At 39.9% G+C, this 22,839-nt stretch overlaps 1 protein-coding gene across 1 annotated transcript in view; it reads right to left on the bottom strand.

Annotated features, from left to right (window-relative positions):
* Positions 1-1,501: 1,501 nt before the first annotated feature.
* The window catches only part of TRAPPC10 (trafficking protein particle complex subunit 10), a 46,280-nt gene continuing 24,942 nt past the window's right edge, over positions 1,502-22,839 (bottom strand). Inside the window, exons 10-23 of the mRNA XM_079974664.1 lie at positions 22,647-22,723; positions 21,850-21,941; positions 19,700-19,840; positions 18,039-18,151; positions 16,121-16,635; positions 12,801-12,942; positions 10,829-10,987; positions 9,455-9,681; positions 8,845-8,945; positions 8,260-8,386; positions 6,685-6,855; positions 5,744-5,921; positions 5,203-5,397; positions 1,502-4,136 (exon numbers count right to left, since the gene is read on the bottom strand). Of these exons, the coding sequence (XP_079830790.1) occupies positions 3,898-4,136; positions 5,203-5,397; positions 5,744-5,921; positions 6,685-6,855; positions 8,260-8,386; positions 8,845-8,945; positions 9,455-9,681; positions 10,829-10,987; positions 12,801-12,942; positions 16,121-16,635; positions 18,039-18,151; positions 19,700-19,840; positions 21,850-21,941; positions 22,647-22,723 (2,477 nt within the window). The 3' untranslated portion in view covers positions 1,502-3,897. The remainder of the gene's footprint in view (positions 4,137-5,202; positions 5,398-5,743; positions 5,922-6,684; positions 6,856-8,259; positions 8,387-8,844; positions 8,946-9,454; positions 9,682-10,828; positions 10,988-12,800; positions 12,943-16,120; positions 16,636-18,038; positions 18,152-19,699; positions 19,841-21,849; positions 21,942-22,646; positions 22,724-22,839) is intronic.

Here is a 22,839-nt window from a genome sequence, read left to right as displayed (position 1 = left end):
GAATGGAATCTCAATCCTGGATCAAGTACTGTTTTTAAAAAAGGTGCTCTTGGCACAGGTCAGAGGTAGCTAGCAAGATTTAGTTTATGAATTCCAGATTCCTACCACAGTCTGCTTTTCAATATGAACTAGATCAACCACCTTTATACTGTCACTTTTATTTGTAGTGTACAACTAATTTTATCCAAAGTTAAAATGTAAAACTGGAAGAAAATTTATCTTTAAAGTAAATTAGTCCCCAAATGCTTATTTGGGTTAAATGTGAATCCCAGGTAAGAAAAGGTTGAAGACTTCTATTTTAAAGAAACTTTTCACACCAGTGTGAACTCTACTCCCCTCCCTGCACATTCCACACTGCAGTACTTTTTCCAACAGTAACCATTCACAGTAGGTGGCGCTTCTGGAGAAAATCTTTCCTAGATCTGGGAGCTGAAGATCCATGTCAGGTGTAGCTCCAGAGAAACCATTCTGATGTACAATACTTCAACAAGCAGGCATTTAGCAGGTGGCTTTCTCCAAAAAGCATTGCCTTTTGAACCAGGATGTGGTAGTGCTGCTTCGGTTTGTCACCCAGTTCACAAAAGAGACTCATCATACTGCAAGAGTCAACAACATTTAAAGTAGTTGCCAGAATAAGCTGGTGCCAAGTTTCATCTGTAGTGACTCCTTAAACTAGGAACAACGTTTGCTTCCCAAAGCTCAGATATATACATAAATGCTACCCCAAATATACCAAGAAACATCAGGAGAACATGAGAGGATAAAACTTCCTGGTAGGATTTAAAAAAAAACAGTGAAGCTAAAGTAGCTGGATGTGTTAAGCCTTGTGCACCACTATATAATTATCTTAAAGTATATTAGTACTCTTACGGCTCAGCCTGGTCCTACAAAATAAATTAACTGAGAGCCAACAGATGCTACTAATAGAAAAGCTGCCTGAAAATAACTGATCAGCTCAGCTTAGAGCCACTTAATACCTAGAAATCTCAAACCAAGGAACATATAAAGGAAAGCTGAATGTCAGAACTGTAAGCAACTTTTGTTTAAAATATTCAAGATTTTTATTCATTTTCCTACTGGTTGGCTTTTCTGGGGGGTTTTAGTGACAGTTTATTCCCTAAGTTTCAGGGCACCATTAAAATAAGAAATAAGACTGGGTAATTGTGTTTCTGAATATCCTTTCCCTACAGTTTGCTTTTCTTGCCAGTGTGGTGTAGTGGTTAAGAGCGGTAGTCTCCTAATCTGGGGCTCCTCCACATGCAGCTGCTGGGTGACCTTGGGCCAGTCACACTTCTCTGAAGTCTCTCAGCCCCACTCACCTCACAGAGTGTTTGTTGTGGGGGAGGAGGGGAAAGGAGAATGTTAGCCGCTTTGAGACTCCTTAAAGGCAGTGAAAGGCAGGATATCAAATCCAAACTCTTCTTCTTCTTCTTCTTCTATGTTTAAATCCTCTGTGGAGTGTAACAGTCTTACAGAACTACAAGTAGGAAGGTGTCACAAATGTCATTGTTGAACTTTAATTTCCATAGTAGGAGTTAATTTTTCCAGTCACAAATAAACCTGTGAAATTCACAAAAATTATACTCCTTTAACCCATTTGATAGTATTTACAAGCTTGACAGATATCTATAAATAGCATAATCCTTAATTTTTCAGATACACATATTGCAAATTGATTATTTACATCTTTACCCAGAAACCAATCCCCTCTCCATATACACATGTAGTCTCCTGAAGTAGTGATTAGACTATGGTTCTGCTGCATTTTAGTGAAGTTCACCATTTCAACGTAAGCATAAAAATGTTACGGTGCTCTAAAACCAAACCAGAGAAAACACATCAACACTAACTGCTAATAAAATCATTTCTTGTGAAAGACCCAAAATCAAGGTATCAAGTTGTTCACCACATTCGAAATGTACTTTTAACATTCAAGCTGTTGTTCACAAGTATTCAATGTAGAAGGGGCATAACAAGTTTAAATACATTTTAGCATTTAGATGCAAAATTGAAGTGTGTACATATCAATATTGTGTAGTCTCATTAATTCTTATAACTGAAAGAAGGTACAGAGGAAATTTTGTTGAAAAACGTTTAAGGGGTTGCATACATTTTTCCCTAACTTAATTAATGTAAATTAAACACAAAGAGACAGTCAGCCAACCTCCCATTGTAACTTCAAGAAAAGAAGTGCCCAAATACAAGTGTATGTTTCTATTTCCAAAAAGAAAACTCAACTTACTTTAACTTTCAAAGCCAAGTACTGGCAAATTCATGAGAAACACGGGGCTTGCTTTTTGCTCCCTCTACAAATAAAACCTCATTTGCTCTTAAGACATGAGAAAAGTAAATCAAGAATTAACAGATACACACAGTGTTGGAGCACACATACCACACTTTTTCAGAATTCAAATTTGGTTTGCTACTGCCTCCTGCCTCAAAGATACAGTATTAAAAACCCATGGAAAGAACCAAGAATTATCAGTGTTCCTACAAAGCTTGTTCATACAATGAAGGCTGTTCCCCAAGAGGCTGCATATGTTGCAAGAAGAGAATTATTGTGTAAGCCAGTAACAGGAGTGAACAGCAGCTAGGATTGTAGCCACAAGTTTTAAGGAAATGTGATATGTACAAAAATACACAGTTGGAGAGCTGGAAAAAGTTATATGCACTAGACTTATTTACAAGCTTTGATTTCCACACCAATAAAAACACATTTATTTCGTCCTTGATTCCGGGAGCAAATTATACACAGACATTATATCAGTTTAGTTTAGTTTAGATTTTTTTAAAATAATCATTTGTACAATAAATTTACAACTGAAAGTAATCAGTTGGAATGGTGTAACTGCAGTTTGCTGGACCAGAAGAGGTTCAATAGTAGGACCTTAAATTTCCTCATAACCAGACTGGAAAAGCAGTCAAGTAATCCTTGGCTTTATTTGCTTCTTCTCAGATTACTTTAGAATAAGGTGCAAATATATATATAGTTATATGGCTCTGTAGTCAATAATAAGTTAACAGTAGTTGGGACAGGAGAAACAAATAAACTTTGGTTTTAAAAATATCAAGTGAAATATTGAATAAAAGCTATATAGTGAGACTCAATATAGTAACCTTAAATAATTTAAATATCAAACTTGGGGGAAAGCTTGTTCAGTGAAACTTTACTTCCAACTTAACCACTTATGTGCCACTTCATTACTTGCTTCCTGGTGTCTGTATGTTTCCCCAGTGGGCTTAAGTAATGGCTCTCTATATGGTATGCATTCAAGAGTTTGAGTGGGCTAATAAGTTTCATATGTATCCCAAGGCACAAAAGAAGTTAAGTCCTCAAGAAAATATATACACATATTTAAAATCCTGTTGATAGCTGTAGGATTAAGAATTACTATACAGAAATTTGGATAGCTATCCTGGTCCAGGAAACCAAACAGTTGTGTGACTAGAAAGGCACACACGTCAGTCATTAACAGCTACACTGCAAGGCTTATTGTATGTCAACCTGAAATTTTCTTTGAACAGAAATTTAATTACTCCCCCCGGAAAAAAATAGCAGTTCTGGAAGCTGCCGAAAATAAAGAGAAAACTGCAGTAAGTATCCTTTATTTCACCAGCAGGATGAGAGAGAGAGAGAGAGAGAGAGAGAGAGAGAAACCCCAAAATTCATTTTACACAAACACCCTAAAATAGCAATATAAACTAGCTGACACAAGCATCACTGTACATTTAAATTGATACAATTGTCTGATGCTTCCAGGGCCAGTAAGTGTTGAGTTGCCATAGGCCTCGTTAGCGTTAGAATGTTTCAAATGAAGAACAATCAGGTTATGATCCCTTAAAGTGCATTCATTTTCAAGTCTCATGTGCATGTCCATGCACATGTACAGAGAGCTGTCATGTGACATTGACCTCCAGAATGTGATCATCCTTGCTGGGAATGACAAGGATTTGCATGCCAGAGCTGGAGTTGAAGACCTGTCCGGGTGAAAACGATTGCAGCCGAGGCATTGGTAAACCTTTGTGTTCTGCACTGGCTGCTGAATGTATGCTGCCTCTGCTCTTTATGCTGCTGCTGTCAGCTTGATCATCCATATTCTTGTCCACAGAGAGATTATCGTTTTCGATCCAACTATCTGTTTAAAAAACAAAAATGCAAAACTTTATTCCATGTGCATCTACAGTATGAACTATAATCAATTTAGGGTTCATCACCTAGAAGGAATCAGACATCCCTGCATGACTTATTTACAGAAACACTTTTTAAAATCTGTGCTAAAAAGACTGAAGAGAGCCCAAGGCTGGGCAGCTCATGCCATCAGCTCCTGAAAAAACTGCCATTGGCCTGAGAGTGCTCACTCGGGGCAGTCCCTTTTCCACCTCTTCACAGGCAACAGACTTGGGTGCCCAGAAGGGGAAGCAAAAAAGGCCAGGCCAGGGAGTCCATCCCATCAACTCATGGAAGGACAAAAGGTCTGAAACAATTCTGCTGTTTCGCTGTTACATCTTCTGTACCTGTTTTTGTTTCAGTGATTTACTGAGTGCCCTGGCATAAGGACACCATATAAACGCAGTAAATAAAGCATTGCAGTGAATGGGGAAGCCCCAGTACATATAGATTTCTGTGCACTTACTGGAACTCCCACAAAAGCAAGAAACTGTTAAATCATACTTCAAGTACCTGCCAGTCCTGCGCATAAGAGCGCTGAAAGCATTCCAAGGCAATGATTGCACATAATGTGTGTCATGCCATGCCATCAAGCTACAGGAGAAATGGGACTGCAAACATTCTCTATCAGCAGCTGTCCCATTAGACGATGGGGGCAGACAGAAGAAAGGGGCTGGAAGTCCACAGCCTTTCCACTGACTGCTGAAAAACCAGCAATATGTGACTCCTCTTTCCCGTTCCAGCTGGTCATGAGAACTATAATTAAGTGTTAGTGCCTGTCTTCCTCATCTCTCCAAATACCTTTTCTTTTTGAATTGTATCTTTTCAAATATAAGCCTGATACTATCTCATTACTGATATTCTGCAAGCCACCCTGGGAGACCCTTCTTGCTGAAAATCACGTGTCTGTCCAACTTTCTCAGCTGAAAAAGTCTAGTGCATTTTAAACATTCATGTAAGCACCTAAACAAACTGTTCAAGATTATCCGTGTTTCAGGCCTTTAAACGAAGCGTTGGAAGGAATACTTTCTTACCTGCATCGAGCTGCATAGAGTGAGCAGAGTAGTGCGGGAGGTATTTAAATAGCCTAACATCAGGAAAAGGGAGGTATCCAGCAAAGAGTGGCATGACTTCCATGTGCACTTTGTGGGTTGCCCGAACTGCAATTGGCATAGATATTACCCCTGAGCTCTTCCCACAGACTGCCCAGTTACTACTATTGTCTACAACTGAAACAAAAGAGAAAACACTATTAAAAGGAAACAGTTACTGAAACCCATTTTTCATTTTGAATACTGTATAAGCCACACTTATGGGGGAGCTATATAAAATGTCTGATGTAGTCCTCATACAAGCTTCATGAGATAGTCAGTGATGCCATACAAACAAAATGATTTGATGAAGATACATACACATATTTAAAATCCTGTTGATAGCTGTAAGATTAAGAATTACTATAGATTTAATTCAAGATAATTGGAGGGGGGTAAATTCTTTGGATATCAGAGCTACATACACTTTTGGGTGACCTGAGTGACTAAAGCACACAAAACGCAGTCCAATTAGTATGCCTACCTTCATACATTAGCTTTGTTGTGCAGTAACCATCAGATTCTGTCAATGCTTCGTCTTTGTCCACATCCAGGAGGTCTGAAAGGCGGGTGATCGACACCTCCAGTGAGCACAACGAGCCTGTTTTACAATATTCTGCCCCCAATGGGGGGGAAATCTCAGCTTTCACATTATATAATGTCTGGCAGGAGCACAATGATATTCATGGTCATTATATACACAAGGTTAAACATTTCCACAATTAAACTGATTAGGAAAGATAATCTATCAGTAAAAGGAGATTGGCAGGGGAGGAGAAAGTCTGTCTTCTACTTTTCCATAAAATATAGGACCAAGCCACAAAAGCTAGGGCGAAAGCCTGAAAATCAACTCTGTATCGTAAACACAAACAAGCCCAAAACGTATTGATGCTAAACAAGTACCAAACATTACATTCAACATGTGATGGCTTCCTAAAACATCATCATGTGGCAACTGTGCCACACGGAGGTTGTAACATCTAGAATGGCTTGTCCCTTGGGGCACTGCTGTCATGCAGAAATCTCTATGACACCACTAGCCACTATCAGAAATTCCAGCAATGGCCCAGGAATGCCACAGGGTTGTGACAATCCACAGATAATCCGCTCTAGACACTGCAGGAGCAGTAAGAGCCACTTGCCAAGCAGTGATCAAGTGGTCTCAATGTGGCAAGTGCCTGGCACAAACCAACCCTTCGAGTCTTCCAGAATTACAATATGGAATTTTAAATTTTTACTCCTGTAAACCATTTTGAGATTGTGTGATAATGGCAAGCAGTAAATGAATACTGTTAAATAAATAAACATTTGAAAGCCCCACCCCCACCCGACAATCTTTTAATGTGGATTCCTTGAATCTGCCTGCTCTCACTCTGGAAAATCTCCAACCTATCTGATCTAGCTGTCAGTGTGGCAAAAACTTACAAAAAAGTTTTCCAGCTGGAATTCGTAAGTGTACGGCTTCAGAGACAGTGAGTGCTCTTCAGAAGGTGCTGAACAAAAGTTCACTGAAAACTGGCATTGCAAAGATGAGGGAAGTTCTTTTGTCCACTTCAGTTCCCATACAAAGAATACTGCTTGCTTAGTGTATATATGCTGAAAGAGAGAGTTATGAGTTTGTCAATAGTCACTCTGGTGTTAGCTAACAAAGAACAGAATATACATACTTTTTTAAAAAAAATTCAATAGGGGTGGACAGTGTATTCGTCAACAGCACTGCATGCAGCAACCCCTTCCCTCAAGGCTGAATACAGTGGTGCCCCGCAAGACGAACGCCTCGCAAGACGGAAAACCCGCTAGACGAAAGGGTTTTCCGTTTTGGAGGCGCTTCGCAAAACGAATTTCCCTATGGGCTTGCTTCGCAAGACGAAAATGTCTTGCGAGTTCCTGCGGGGTTTTTCCCCTTTCCCCCCCCTTTTCCTAAGCCGCTAAGCCGCTTATTAGCTGATCCGCTGATAAGCCGCCTAACAGCTGATCGCTAAAAGCCGCTAAACCGCTAATAGTGCTAATCCGCTAAGCTGTCAATGGGCTTGCTTCGCAAGACGAAAAAACCGCTATACGAAGAGCCTCACGGAACGGATTAATTTCGTCTTGCAAGGCACCACTGTAGTTTGCTCAGAACCCTGGATCCCTCACATTGGTTTGACTTAAAACAAATGTCTAGCTCTTGTGGTTAGCTATGACAGCTAACTACACACAAGCAAAACTGTGTCTGTTTCAGCCCTCTTGGCCGATGCTGGGAGAAAGCAAACCACGAGGCTTGGCTTAGTGTTACAGACAAACCCGAGACTGTGCTTTGTTTTGCTCCCAAATCATTATGTGTGGCCAACATTTGTTCTTGGATTATTGATTGCGGATTGCTGGAACCAAACAAACCATGATCCATGGTTCTGACATATTGCTAAGTCACAGGCTGTGATTTGTTTTCTCTCAGCATGAGCTGGAAGGAGCGAAGAGGAGGGAAGCAGCATAATTTGGGTTGTGAACAGCAAAATTGGGGTTTATGCTGTGAGAATTATGTGCATGAGCCTCCATCAATATGGCTGCAACCAACTGCTATTCGGTTTTCCTCTCGCAGAACTATCTCCAGCAATTGCTATTCCACAACTTGAAACCTGACTCCATTTTCTTTTCTCCTTTTTCTTTTGTATGGTGTTGAATATGAAAAACCCCAGCTAACCAAAAATGGAAGAGAGTGTTTCTAACTCCTTCTCCTGACCGTGCAGGAGCAAAATATGGGAGCAAAGTAGCATGTGAGCTAGGGAGGAAGCTAGGTTCATTTATGTTTTCCTAACAGTTTAGTGTGGCATTCAAACACAGTCAATGAGTTCCAATTAGATGAGGTTCATAATGCTTTTTCTATATGCTTTTGGGGTCGGGGGGGGAACAGATGTGTGAAACATATGTGATGTTTGTATATTCGCAGCGTGTGTGTATTAATGTTGAATTATCTTAATAATAAAAATTGATTTATAAAAAAGAGCAAGAAAGAAAGCCTACCTGTTCAGCTTTGGAGTTTAGAGGATCAAGACTTAAATCTGTGCAGACGCCAGAACTTTTAAGACTACTGTCAGATAACTTAAAAGAGATATCTGACATGTTCTGCACACAAACCTGTATGTATTTCCTAAAAATAAAAAGGAAAACATATTTTTTAATATTGCAAAGAGCCTACTTTGTTATGTATTGTATTGTTAGATCTATCTATCTATCTATCTATCTATCTATCTATCTATCTATCTGCTAAAGGCTTAAATAATAGAGAAAAAGAGCTCTACATATTCATAGCACTGTTTTATCATGCTAAAATTACATTTAAATTAAACAAACCACTGTACTCAAAGTCTAGATTCTGTTTTTATGTTAGTCTCCCATTGGAAAAGGTGAAATTAAAAATACTCTACCATATCACTATGTATTTATACTCTCAAGTAAGCAGGTATGGCATTGATTTATGAAGCACAAAAGGAGGGAGAAAACAGGCCAGGCGTTCAAAACTCCTCGCCCATTCATATTGTTGTAAACTGTAGCTGTAATATGACATATCTTTATGATGAATTAAGAGAGAGACCTTGAGAAAGTTACCTTTTGCCTGCTGATAACAAGGAATGTTTGGCTGTAAAGGGTATACTGAATGTAAGTGCAATAATGGTGGAGTAAATTGACCATGGACAATCAATGGTTACCTGCAGGCAAGATAGAATAAAGTAATTAAGGTTATTACTGAAATTTTAATTTTTCTAATTTCAAATAGTTGCAATATTTCTTAAGAAGTGTACCCTTTATTGGGAGGGGAAATAAGAACATAAAGCAAAATCAGAGTATTTTTTATACATTATTATTTTCTTGTATTTCTACAGTCACTGCACACCAGGCACATTTAATTTGCTTTAGAGCAAGGTAGCGAAAACAGGAACGAAGTTACAAAGAATCAGCTTCTTTTCAGGAGGTGCTGTTTTGTGTATTTCAAGAACAAAAAGCTGTGGTTAAAATGTTGTGTTTTGTGGTGTAGCTTTTGTTCACAGAGGAAAATATCTTTACATTTTACAATATTTTACTGCACAGCTTTATTTTGTGGTCCCAAAGAACACAGCATTCCTCTAATATTCTGGGTGTAATAAATCAATTTGCCATCTCAAAGGAAGTAACTACTTTAACAGGGCTATAAAGTATTACATTATTCACGCCAACTTACTTTTTGATCAATTGTAGCCATACGATTGCAAGACATCTCCTCTTTGCTTTTTTTCTGAAGCTCTTTGTTAACCAGGTTCTCATTCTCCAGCACGCTTACTGAGGTTGATGGTAAATACAAGACTTCGAGTTCAAAGGCAATCACGTGATAAGCAGGGGCCACAGGCAAGCTGATGCTTGTGATTTTCTCAGACGACTGGATCATTAGAGATGCTTCCGATGCCTTTTCTACAATTGCATAAAATATCAATTAAACTATAATTAAGAATAATGACTTCACTCCAAACACATGGTATTCCTCAAAATAAAGTGTGGCATTGCCTCTAAACCAACAAACCACACTGGGTTTTACTGTGTGAGGTAACTTTTGGGGACTCTCAGTAGGGATGAAGGGAAAAAAAGGAAACCACACAAGCCATGGTTTACCTTATACAGTTAACACAAATCATGGCTTGCTATTTGTCTGAATTAACCCACTAGGTAACTTTTTGCAGGTGTAATAACATATTCATCTAATGCCCTTTCTTTGAGACAAGCATGATCTCAAGACTTTGGCCACTGTACCAAAGTCATTATGCAATCCAGAGACTTACATGGACAGAACTCAACAGTTTGTGTAGTGACTTTTCTTAAGCAGTTCTCTATAGCAGCATCTGCAACTTGGTGCTCTTCAGATGTTTTGGAGTACAAGTCCTATCATATCTAGCCATTAGGCCATGCTGGTTGATGATGGGAGCTGCAGTTCAGGAACATTCAGAAGACCAAAGGTTTCCCAGTCCTGCACCACAAGAACTCCACTTGTGCAGAGTTGGATATATGCCAGAATATTTGAAGTACTTTACCTATATGGAAGCTCTCATAACAAATTCCCTTTCTTAAACACTGATATTTACGCCATGGAAGAGAAAGCTGCTAATAAAGAAGTGCTTAGAATGGTTTTGATGCACACTTCTGAATCATGGCTATGATTGTGAACAAAAAATTAGTTAGCAGGGAGGGTGCTGAGATAGAGAAAGTTAATTTATATGGTAACCCTTGGGATAACAACCCTGCTCAGAATTGATAAAAGATTAAACTGCTTCCAAATATATTTTTCCTGCCATATGTTTTCAGACTGTTGTGCAGAGAATCAGAGAACTAATACATCAGAAGCAGCTACTCTACATACTACATTGTACCAGGTTTCTTGAGGTTGTGATCAACAAAAGCTTAAACCTATTATAGTAAAACAGATTTAAGAAGTAAATATAAAATTGGAGGCTAAGTTCGTACACCTACAATTACCACGCAGCTCCTATGACATTTCTATATCCTGGCTGCAGGAAACCCTCTTTCATCAAAATACTAATATTAGTATAATACCGAAACTACATACCCTTTGTGTTTGAGTAAATCACAGCTTTACTCTCTGGGTGGTACAAAATTGGCATGGCATCAGCATTACTTAGCTGGAGTGCATCTCCATTCTTTATAGTATAATGGCCAGTAGTCACTGTAAATTTTACCTTCTGTGGAATCCCAGCCAAAAGGCTGTCTGGAAAAAAAATGAAGTAGCGGTGAAGAGAAACAATTAATTCTGCTGTCTCAGAACAACCACAATGGCTACATATGGATGATTAAATCTTGGTTTATACACCCCAAGATTGCTCCTGCTTTGCCCTTCCCTTTGTGTAAACAAAGGAAACGTGTGCTAGCCATTATGTCCAAACTGAGAATCTGTGGTTGATAGCTAGCCAGAAAGCCAAAATATGAAACAATGGTTGAAACTTGGCTTCCAGATCTTGGCTTGGGTCCATGTGTCCTGTTTACATGCATAGAAAGATAGACAGAGAAAATCTGAAGTTATAATAAAAGAAAAATAATAATGTCCTTGCAACAAGGCCTGGGAGCCACCTTCAATCTCTAACATTCTACAGCTGCTTGGAGCAGCTAGTAACTAAACCACAGCATGTTCAGTTGTGTTGTTGGACCCATGCATATGTTGGTTAGTAAATTGTGGACCAACCCACAAATCGGTATGCTGAACCGTGTATGGCTCTGAGGGGCAGGGGAAAGGGTAGCTTCACTCCCAGAGGAAACAGGAATCCTCCAGCATCCCTCTTTTTTGCATATTAATGATCAAAATAATTACCGTATTTTTCGCCCTATAGGATGCACTTTTTCCCCTCCAAAAATGAAGGGGAAATGTGTGTGCGTCCTGTGCATCCTATGGGGCGAATGCAGGCTTTCGCTGAAGCCTGGAGAGCAAGAGGGGTCAGTGCGGACCGACCCCTCTCGCTCTCCAGGCTTCAGGAGAGCCCCACCGCCAGCCCCGCAAGCTCGGGGGACAGCTTGGAGGCGCAGCACGCCATCCCGCTGTCTCCCTACGTGGTTTGGAGGCTGGCGGAGGGCTTCCCCCTCCCCCAGCCATGCAAGCTCCCAGAGCAATGCTGAAGCTGCCCACAGCTTCGGCATCGCTCTGGGACCCGTTCTGGGGGCTGGGGTCGGGGGAAGCTCGGGCTTCCCCCACCCTAGCCCCGCGCCTGGGGGGGGGATAATTTTTTTCCCCTTTATTCCCCCCCAATCTAGGTGCGTCCTATGGGCCGGTGCTTCCTATAGGGCGAAAAATACGGTATGTGAAATGCAAACTTCACTTCCTCTAAGTAGGGAAAACCCTACACAGAATTTTCAAGTTGGTGGATTCAGCTGTGGAACAAGTTCCGCAGCAAGAGCCTTCACAGCTAAGGCTATATTTCAGCATCTTCCTTGATTGAGAAGCTGTTCTAAGTAAATGAGAAGTTCAATAGTTTCCTGCATTGGAAACAGCCAAAGCAAACTGCCCAAAACCTGAGGAAAGCCAGGCAAGACAAGGCATGTGTCCCACAATTTTTCACAACCTAGAATGTACTCAGATATTGCAACAGATATTGTAGGAAGTTACTTGGCAAGAACAGTGGCTCCAGCAGCAAAATCAGTTAAAAGTTTCCCTTGGCCTCATTAAGTTAAACTATGTAATGTACATTTATTTCCAAAGCACCAGGTGCATGAATGTCTAATTACTCAAGATTTATCTAGCTGTTCTGCAAGGTTACGAGCAAGCCATTTCCAATGGCAGCTAGCTGACAAACTTTATCAAAAAGCTATCCAGGACTGCCCTTCAATAAAACTATCAAGACAATGCAAAAACACATTACACTGAAATTAGTGTATTTCAAAATGTTAAGCATTTGTATATTTGACTCTTGTTGCAAGCTAGTTACTGAGAATTTAGTTCATAAGTTGCAGAACATATTTCAAATTGGAAAGTAGCTAATTTAGACATGAAGCAAGAGAAATTAACACGCATAGTTTCAAACAAATTTACCTACCAGTACATGGCTCCACTTTTAGCTGTGGCTCCTGAGAGTAAACATCATACTGCACTATTGGGTAAATATGAGGAAGGGCAAACTGCATTTTGCCCACTGAAATGCATAACTGCCTGAGTGTGTATGTTCCAGGATCCTTGCCCTAGAAGAAAATAAAAAACAATATTCTTTAGGGATCCCAGTTTTACCAGGTGATCTGACAGAACATTTCATATTTCTGTAAATCACCTGGAGATATATGTAGAAGCGAAGCCAGAATAATAATAATAATAATAATAATAATAATAATAATAATAATAATAATAATTTGTATACAGGAAAAAATATCATTAACATCTTTTCAACCCCAGGTAAAGACTTTACTTTTGCTATTATGCTCTGCTGGGCCTTAAACAGGTCTGCTTTGAGTTAGTTATGATACATGGATTTTCCTGGGCATATGTGTGTTGCTTTTCAAACTGTATTGAAATTCTCATTGGTTACTATTATCTCTGTACTTAATTCTTTTATTTATTTATTTTTTTAAATGTGGGTTTTTTATACTGTGAGTACCTTGAGTCCCCTGGAGACTATTTTCACTAGGAAATATTGAATAAATGGTAATTACTATATTCTTACTATAAACATATACTCATGCAAAACAGGCTACATTTCAATAATAAAAGTTTAGGGCTGCATAGTTGCATGAGCATGTGGCCGTTCGTATATCCAGATTTTGTATGTATAGAACAGCAAGTGTCCGAATAGCTTGAGGTGTGTTGAGGTGTCTCCCTACAGGGGAGACATTAATTTAATAAACAACACACCACATGACTGCACCACACATGGACTCTTGCGTAACAAACACACAGTCTTAAAATAGCAGGCTGAAAATCAAATTGGGGTATGTGAGAAAGAAACCATGTAACTTCAAGGTTATTCAACTGTAGTTTTATTTTTCTACTGGCACCCATTTATACAAAATGGGAGAGGGTTGATTATTTAATAACTTCCAAAATATTGAAGCATGGTTTATTTAAGGATGCAGGTAAGCAGTCTGCTTTGTGGCACAAATTCATATATGTATTATTATTTTTTACATCAAAGGTGACATAACTTCTAAAGCAACAATTGTTCTCAGCTATGCTGTTAAGCGATGTTTGCTTGTGGTATTTTCAGAACATCAGCCAACATTTGTGTTTACGGTTGCTGTAGAGCACTCTGCAGAAATACCACTTAAAATGTGTTCATGAACTTTGTGGTAATATATTAATACAGAACTCATTTATTTGCAATTCCTGTCTGCAGCCAGAAGGTGGCTAGCCTGTAATTGAATGGTCCTGCTGTTCAAATTACTGAAAGGTGTACCACTTGACCTACTACTGCCAAAGGCTATATACATTTTGTCCCTTGGCCAAAAACTTTGGCTTGCTAGCACTGGCCTCTGATACGCGCAGTACATTTAGTCAATCTTGCTTGCAGAGAAGTTCTGAAACAGAAGAAGGGAACAACAAAGACCTGCACTTTGCACTCTACAATGCTTGAAGAAAGGTTTCTGATACATCATGGCCATTGCTTGAGGATAGCGGAGCAGAGATTTCAGCTAATTGTACTCTTTCAAAATAAAGTTGCATGAACTCACAATAAAGCTAAAGAAGCACAATGCTTAAGCATTTCAAACCAGTCTAGTCTATTATGGGAGGCATCTACCCACTTTTAATCCAACTCCAGTTGCTTTGCCATTGTTGCCTACTCTGCTTTGAGCATGAATGGCAGTGGCTTGAGGGCAACCAAGTATACTCTACTACACTGGCTGGGGAAAGCACATGTAGGCCATACATAGCCTAGTCCTATTTTAGACAAATTGGCAAGTGACTGACAAAAAGTGAGCAATCCACTACTCTTTCCTCATAAAAAAGCATGTACCTATGAAATTCAAGACACTGCAGTAATGAAACATTTGAACAGGCCCCTGATATTATTAATTTATTAAAATATTTGCATGCCACTATGTCAGTTAAAAATATGTATCAAAGCGGTTTACAGCACTGAAACAAAACTGTAATAAAAACCACACAAAGCAGTTAAAAACAGACATTAATTAACCACTGTGGAAGGATGTATTCATAACTGCCTGCATAGTCCTGGTGGGACAGAACAATTTTCAGCAGGTCTTTCAAGATGGCACAGAAGGTGCCTGCTGAATCTCTATCGGCAGAATATTCCACAGGACTGGGCTCATGACACTAAAGCTTGAATTCTTGTTGCAGTCTAATAAGCCTCACCAACTTGAGGAATGGCCAACATTCCTACAGATGATCTCAGTGATGGAGCTGGGATATAAAGGTTCAGGTGATCGCTGGACCTAACTTGTTCAGGGCTTTGTAAATTATGATGACAACTTTGAACCAGGCTCAGTAGCAGGTGGGCAGCCAGTGCAATGGTTTTAACAACCATGTAACATGTTCTCGACCAGAAGCTCCCATCAGAAGTTGGGCTACTGCATTCTGCACCAACTGGAATTTCTGAACCAGACCCAAGGCCAGTCACCACATGGTGTGCATTGCAGTTATCCAGCCTCGAGGTCAGCAATGCATGGACTACAGTGGTCAGGCTATCTCTGTACAGTACAGTGGTACCTCGGGTTACATACACTTCAGGTTACATACGCTTCAGGTTACAGACTCCACTAACCCAGAAATATTACCTCAGATTAAGAACTTTGCTTCAGGATGAGAACAGAAATCGCGTGATGGCGTGGCAGCAGCAGGAGGCCCCATTAGCTAAAGTGGTGCTTCAGGTTAAGAACAGTTTCAGGTTAAGAACAGATCTCCATAACGAATTAAGTTCTTAACCCAAGGTACCACTGTATTGACCGTAGCTGGCAAACCGGACAAAGCTGAAGTGCAGGGTTTTTGTGCTATTAAAAGTTTTAAAGGTACAAACTATTGTATGATCAAGAGACCGCTTATCACTTTAAACATCTTGCAAATTAATTCTCAGCAAGCTTGACTAAAACAATTTTCTGCACACTGTTTTGACAAGGAGCACGGTAGATTGAATGTTAATTCCAGCTAAGCAGCTCAAAGTTTTTAAACTTTAGAGAAGTGACAAGAACTGAAAATAATGTGTTAAAAGATATTTGGCTAAGAGTAATCCTGATTTTCTACAGATATATGTCACAGAACCAGCCAGACATCCTGGCACAGCTAGAAGCCTTTCTTCTAAGTAAGTCAAGGCCAGCCAGGCTTGAGAGGGGCTAAAAGCAAGAAGTAGCAGAGTTGCAAATTTCAGGCAAGGGAGCAATACCAGGTTACCGATTGCCTTCCGTAAGAACATACCTGGGTTCTGAAAGTTATGTTATTGACCCCTGGTTCCAGTATTAAGTTGCTACATTTTAAAACGTGGGCACCATCCTCCAGAGTTAGCCCCGTGGGTATTTCCAGAGAAGAGCTGCTCTCCTGCCTTCGCAACAGCATGTGCACATTTTTGCAGATGATGCCTGTTGTGTTCAAGGAATTATCCGAGGGGCTCCTTTCATACATCTCATACAACTCCAACATCGGCAAGCTACTTCTTGATAGAGAGAGACCTACAACCTCATTTGGAAAGCTGATAATACCATTGGAAGTCTTGTGTTTTGTGAGCCACTCAGCTGTCTTCCGGTAGCTATTTTTCTCAATGCTGAAATGGATATTAATAGCAATCTGATCCACTTTCACCGCAATGGGCATCTGATTTGCCAACGTCAGTTCAATAGACAGTGTTCCACCCACATGGACCACCGCATTAGGAGGGTCAAAATGCAGATTCTTCAGCTGTGCAAAGGAATGCATGGACAGTATAACTTTCTGATCTGCAAACAAACATAAAATAAGATAAATGTGAAAATCTATTGACCATATGAGTGTAATCAAAGCAAAGTTACTATCCAGCTAATACCTAGTAACTCTAAGGAAGAGCATAAACTCTTGGTTTGTGAATCTCAGCACAACTTTAGGGGCACAGATTCATAAGCCTCAATGTGTCTCCAGACTCAGAGTGGAAACATTTCTGGAGGTTCTGCAATCATGGAATAATACCATTGCAGACTTGGAAGGGAATCCCAAGAGTCACCTAGTCTAACCCCTGCAATGCAGGGATAATACAAGTCTTTGGGCTCTTTGAATTCCAGCTGTAGTATATATATTGTGTTGTAACACACTAAGTTATACTCAGAATAAATACACTGAAATTGATAGACCTAAGTTGGCCATGTCCATGAATTTCAATGGGTTTCTGACCATCACTAATGCTGGATACAGCCCATCACTTTTGCTTAATTGTGTCAAAAAGACCAAATTCCTCAACTTAAACACATTTGGACAATATATTCCGCATAATTATGCTATCTATATGCTTTGCATAATTTATTCTAATTGGCCTAATCCTGGGGAGAGACAAATAACCATGTATAGTACTATGTAAACCCCATCTCCGAACTACTAGAAATCTAATTCAGCCACTCTCTCAGCTTCATTTTTAACACACTTTCAAACACATCTTCCCTACCACATGGGCTAGAAACTTGAGCAATAAAAATGAAAGCTGAGATTTTCAGGAAACTAAACTCTGCAACCTAATTCTGCAAATGTTATGAGCTCTGTATAATCACACAATACCTAAAGTCCCAGCATCCTTTTAGTAAATTTCTGAAGCTGTTAATTGAACAAAATAGTAGGCAGAAGAGGGCAGCATGTAATAAAATGCAGGAACTAAAAAATGGAATCACCTATAGAAAGTTATTCCTTCAAAAAGGAGCAAGTTGAAATCTTACAAGATGATGAAACTAATCTTGCTTTAAAAGCCATTCAAAACCAAAAGCCACTGGCTCAGGAGTGGTGAATCTTTCTCAGACTGAGGGCCACATTCCCTTCAGGGCAATACTCTGGGTAGTGCCCATGGTGGGTAAAGACAGAGGCAAAAGAGCACAGAGCAACGAATATGATTTGTACAATAGGCTAGTTTTATACTTTCACACACCATACTAGCCTCCGGCAAGGCAAGGCAAGGGGCACTATCAGAGTTTGAATACATATTCCAGCCAGGGAAAAACAAAACCTCAAGGAGGATCTGGTTAGGTTAGGTCTGGTGATCTGGTGATCTGGGCAGAGTCCTGACAGCCAGATAAAGAGGCCTAAGGTTCCCCACTCTGCCCTAACTTCTTAAGAAAGATAGCCTAGTTGAAGTTTCACAATAAGTCTCTCTTGAAAGTCTTACCTTCACCTTCTGAGGGCTGTTTGGCAAAATTTAGTATTTCTTGGCAATAGTGTTTGCGCTCTTCTTCCGTTAAGTGATTATCAGCAGCTAAAAGACTGCTTGTTTGAAGATAGCTGGCACGAAGTTAAGGAAGTGTGGAGAAAAGAGTATACATACACACACACAAATAATATGCCACCTTGATGCAACGACAAATACTTCATTCGTGTTAAAGTTTTTTTAAAAAAAATCAGATAATCTCCGCACCTAATTCTACATTTAAAAACAAAGCTGCTTAGTAATTATTTAATAGTAGTAATTATATCAATGATGACATCACATCCCCTCTGCCAACTGGAACTCAGGAGTGTTTATTTAAAACTGGGACACTCATAAGGATTCCTCAAACTGTGAGGGAACTGAAGAGTCAGACATTTCATAGGGGAATTGTTCCAGCCCTGACCAGTTTGGCTGCCCTTTCCTGAACTCTACAATATCCTTCTTGACTTGAGGTGAAGCAACCAGAATTATTCCTAACATGGAATTTGTCTTTTTAGCCGCTGGTACACACTGGGTCAACACTTTCACCAAGCTACCAACCACGATCCCAGGTTCTCTTCCCTGGAGAGTCATTGCCAGTTCAGATCCTATTAGCATATATGTGACATTGTTGTTGTTGTTGTTTAGTTGTTTAGTCGTGTCCGACTCTTCGTCACCCCATGGACCAGAGCACGCCAGGCACTTCTGTTTTCCACTGCCTCCCGCAGTTTGGTCAGACTCATGTTTGTAGCTTCAAGAACAGTGTCCAACCATCTCGTCCTCTGTTGTCCCCTTCTCCTTGTGCCCTCCATCTTTCCCAACATCAGGGTCTTTTCCAGGGAGTCTTCTCTTCTCATGAGGTGGCCAAAGTACTGGAGCCTCAGCTTCAGGATCTGTCCTTCCAGTGAGCACTCAGGGCTGATTTCCTTAAGAATGGATACGTTTGATCTTCTTGCACTCCATGGGACTCTCAAGAGTCTCCCCTCCAGCACCATAATTCAAAGCATCAATTCTTCGGCAATCAGCCTTCTTTATGGTCCAGCTCTCACTTCCATACATCACCACTGGGAAAACCATGGCTTTTACTATACGGACCTTTGTTGGCAAGGTGATGTCTCTGCTTTTTAAGATGTTGTCTAGGTTTGCCATCGCCTTTCTCCCAAGGAGCAGGCATCTTTTAATTTCGTGACTGCTGATATGTGACATTAGCGGTGTAAGTTGACATAGCGCTAAGTGGGTTGTGTGCAAGCAGAACAAAATCTGCTCACGCAATAGGACTTCCTCCCCTCTAAACCTTATGGAAGTACACCTAACTCTCCAGAGCAGATTTAGGGAGTGGAGGGAGAGAAGACCAGCTAAGTCAGTGGACCACTTCCAAGGTAGTCTACTACCAAGTAGTATATAAGTATTAAGAAATACATAATAAATAAAAGCGATGCCAGGGCCTTTATGGCGGTTATGTGCAAAGCCCGGCAGCTCCAACAGCTAACCTCTGAAGAAAAATGCAAGATTGATCTTGAAGAGTTTCCAGGGTTATTGGTGCAATCCTTGGGTGACAATACTGTGCACCCTCTGCTATACAACCCACCCTCCCCAATGAAGCACATATGTACCTAAGACATACCCTCTGTTTTGAAGGATACTTTTCCACTTGTCCGAGGTGTTTCTGGCATTCTGCTAGCTGCTTCCGTGTATGCGTAATAAGCAGTGCCCATCCCTCTGCAAGGTAGGTTTTCAATGCTCCTTGAAGGTAGACTTCAGCCTTTTGAGGACTCTTCTTTTTCCTTGGGAAAAGAGTCACAGACAGGGAGTGGGAAAGCAGTTTACAATTTTTTAAAAATGGAAACCTTTCCTCCACTACAAACATGATTAGGTAACTATAGAGCAGGTGCCTTCACTGTACTCTTTTCGGCACCTGCTGAAAACATTCTTGCTTAGACAAGCCTACTCAGATGCTTAGAAAGCCAAGGTGATTTTAATCAATTTTAGTATTTAAACTTTTATATGTTTTAAAGTATGGCTGTGATTTTTTTCTCGATTTTATTGTTTTATCCTTTTGCAAACAGCATTGATTTTTATTACAATCTAGCAGCATGTAAATTTTATGCTGTAATAATGATAAATATATAGTAATAAAATAACTAATACCCTATTCAATATGCTTAACATTCATTGTACATGGAATGGATTGTTAGAATACCTTGAAAGCTTTTCGGGTCCTAGAGTTCTTGATAATATTAAGCTGTGTGCATATCTTGATAAAACTACAGAGCATTTACCCCTTCCTTGTCTTAGATTCCATATCACTGTACACACACACAAAGGAATGGTGGTTAGGGATCTAATTATTAGGATAGCTAATACAATTTTGAGCACATATTTTTGCTGTTGCAGCATAGAGAAGCTAACTAGTTAACCTAGCCATTTATTTATTTTTTATTTCCAATTATTTTTCAGAACATGTGCCTAAAATGTCTCTTAATTTCTAAGTGCATTATTTATTATTTATTTTATTAAATATGTTTTCAGCCTGCTCTTTATCCGAAGATCTCAGAGTGATTTATATCTCCATTAAAACCACAGTCAATAAAGCAAGCAGATAAAAGTCCATAAAATCAACATCAAACCCCAGAGATGGTTCTCATTGTAGAGAATGACTGAAATCACTGAAAGGCTCAGGCAAACAGGAAATGTTTTCACTTGGCACAAAAATGTTAACAAGGTCAGTGCCAATTACACTTTGAGGGAGAAGGCATTCCACCATCCGGGAACCACCAAGGATGAGGCCGAATCACTTATCACCACATAATGCATCTCTCCTAATAGTGAGACTCTGAGATGGGCCTCCCCTTCAGATCAAAGAGCCTGGGCAAGCTGGTAACAGCATAAGCAATCCTGCACATACTTGGATCCCAAGTCATTTATGACTTTAAATTCAGCCTGGAAAAATATAGCCAGACACTGAAGATCTTCTTGGGTTGGTTTTAATGCGATTCCCCATGGCTCCCCCAGACAATACTCTGGCAGCTGCCTTCTGGCACTAATTGGAGTTTCTGGATCATTTGCATAGGCAGCCCCATGTAAACTGTATTACAGTAGTTCAGATAGTAGGTTAGCTGAGCATGAGTCACTGCAGTTGAGTTACCTCTATGTGGAAACAGATGTAGCTGACAAAATAGATGGAGTGGGAAAGAGTACTTCAAAACGCAGAATCCATCTCTGTTTCTGTGACAGTGTTGAATCAAAGAACACTTCCAACTATATACCTGCTACTTCAAAGGGAATGCAGCCCCATCCAAATCAGGGAACCTATCTAGTTCCCAGGCCAAATATCTGCCTGCTCACACAGCTTCTGTCTTCTAGATGCAGTCTTATTATAGTGGCCCTCATCCAGCCTCCTGCTGCTGCTGCTGTTTATTGCCCACCCTTCCCCCTACAGCCTCCAGACACCTTCCAGTCTCACCTTATTCCAGCAAGAAGTACTGCTGGATTTGTCAACAGCCTACAATGCTGACACCTTGCTTCCCTGATGTCCTCACCCAGCAGCTTCATATAGATACTGAAGAGCATGAGGGTGAAATGGAACCCTACAGGACCCCACAGCAGGCATGCCAAGTGGGATCTGCACATAGGAGTGGAATAACTAACAACGTATCAGAGACAATCCAGGAGGACACCATGGTTAACGGTATGATATCAAGGAGAATCAACAAGGATGCACTGCCACAGTCCCTCTCCCTTTCAGATTAAAAGTTTTGTTCCTTAAAAGGCAACCATTTAAAGTTTTCCTTACATATAAAATTCTGCCAGATCCTTTCCAACAAGCTTTGCTGAGCGAGATCTTCCAATGTTTTTGTACATTTCAATGGTGGCATGGGAAAGATCCTACATAAGATAAAAGAAAAGACAAGGGGCTTTAGGACAAGCTATCTTATAACAGTTCTTTCTTCCAAAACTTTATGTTTAATATATTCAGAAGCATATATCCAATGGATTGAGCACAAAGATCTTTTCCAAAGTTCCTTTGGGTTTTTTGTTTTTGTTTTTGCACTGTTGTAAGTTGTTGATTACTTATTGAAAGTTTAGAGGAAATCTGGCAAATATTTTAAAAAGCTAATTACACATACAAGAATTCCACCATTGTATTTAGATACTGACTTTATAATCACTCAGAATCAAAATATGCAGGGCAAGAGACTATGTAAAAAGCTATATAAACAAACATTTAACCAGCCTCCATATATTCAAATATGTTATGCTCATTATCTTCATCAGCTATGTATTTTTGAAAGTCTATCCGTTTGTTCTCTATAGGTTTGGACACCTATTGAGATATCACTATTAAACTCGCCACAAGGGTTCCCAAGGTGGGATAGTAGTTTTTGCCAACTTTTGGGTGCTGGCTGCCATTTTGAATCAAGACTTTGAAGATCCCTCCCGACACTGATGGTGAGCCTATACTATTCCTTAAACTAGTATAGTATTCTGCTGCAAATACTGACTGAAGACTACACCCAATATATTATACACTCTATAATATTTTGTTCTCTTATTTAAAGTCTACATGCAGAATATATATAGCATACTTACTAAGTAGTGATTTTCAAACGCTTCTACAGATGATAAGGCCTCTTTCAGTTTCTTATAAGGAGATTGTGCTGTATTGGCTTCAAAAATAAAATAAGACAGATGTAAGACTTCCGTTTTCAAAAGGCAACTAAAATTAATGCAGGAAGACACCACACTGCACTTTATCCTGTGCTATATTTAAAAGAACCAAGAT

The sequence above is a fragment of the Podarcis cretensis genome (assembly GCF_951804945.1).
Source record: "Podarcis cretensis genome assembly, chromosome: 4".
Classification (NCBI taxonomy): domain Eukaryota; kingdom Metazoa; phylum Chordata; class Lepidosauria; order Squamata; family Lacertidae; genus Podarcis; species Podarcis cretensis.
Note: the sequence above shows the minus strand (reverse complement) of the source record. Positions and strands in the feature narration are given on the sequence as shown.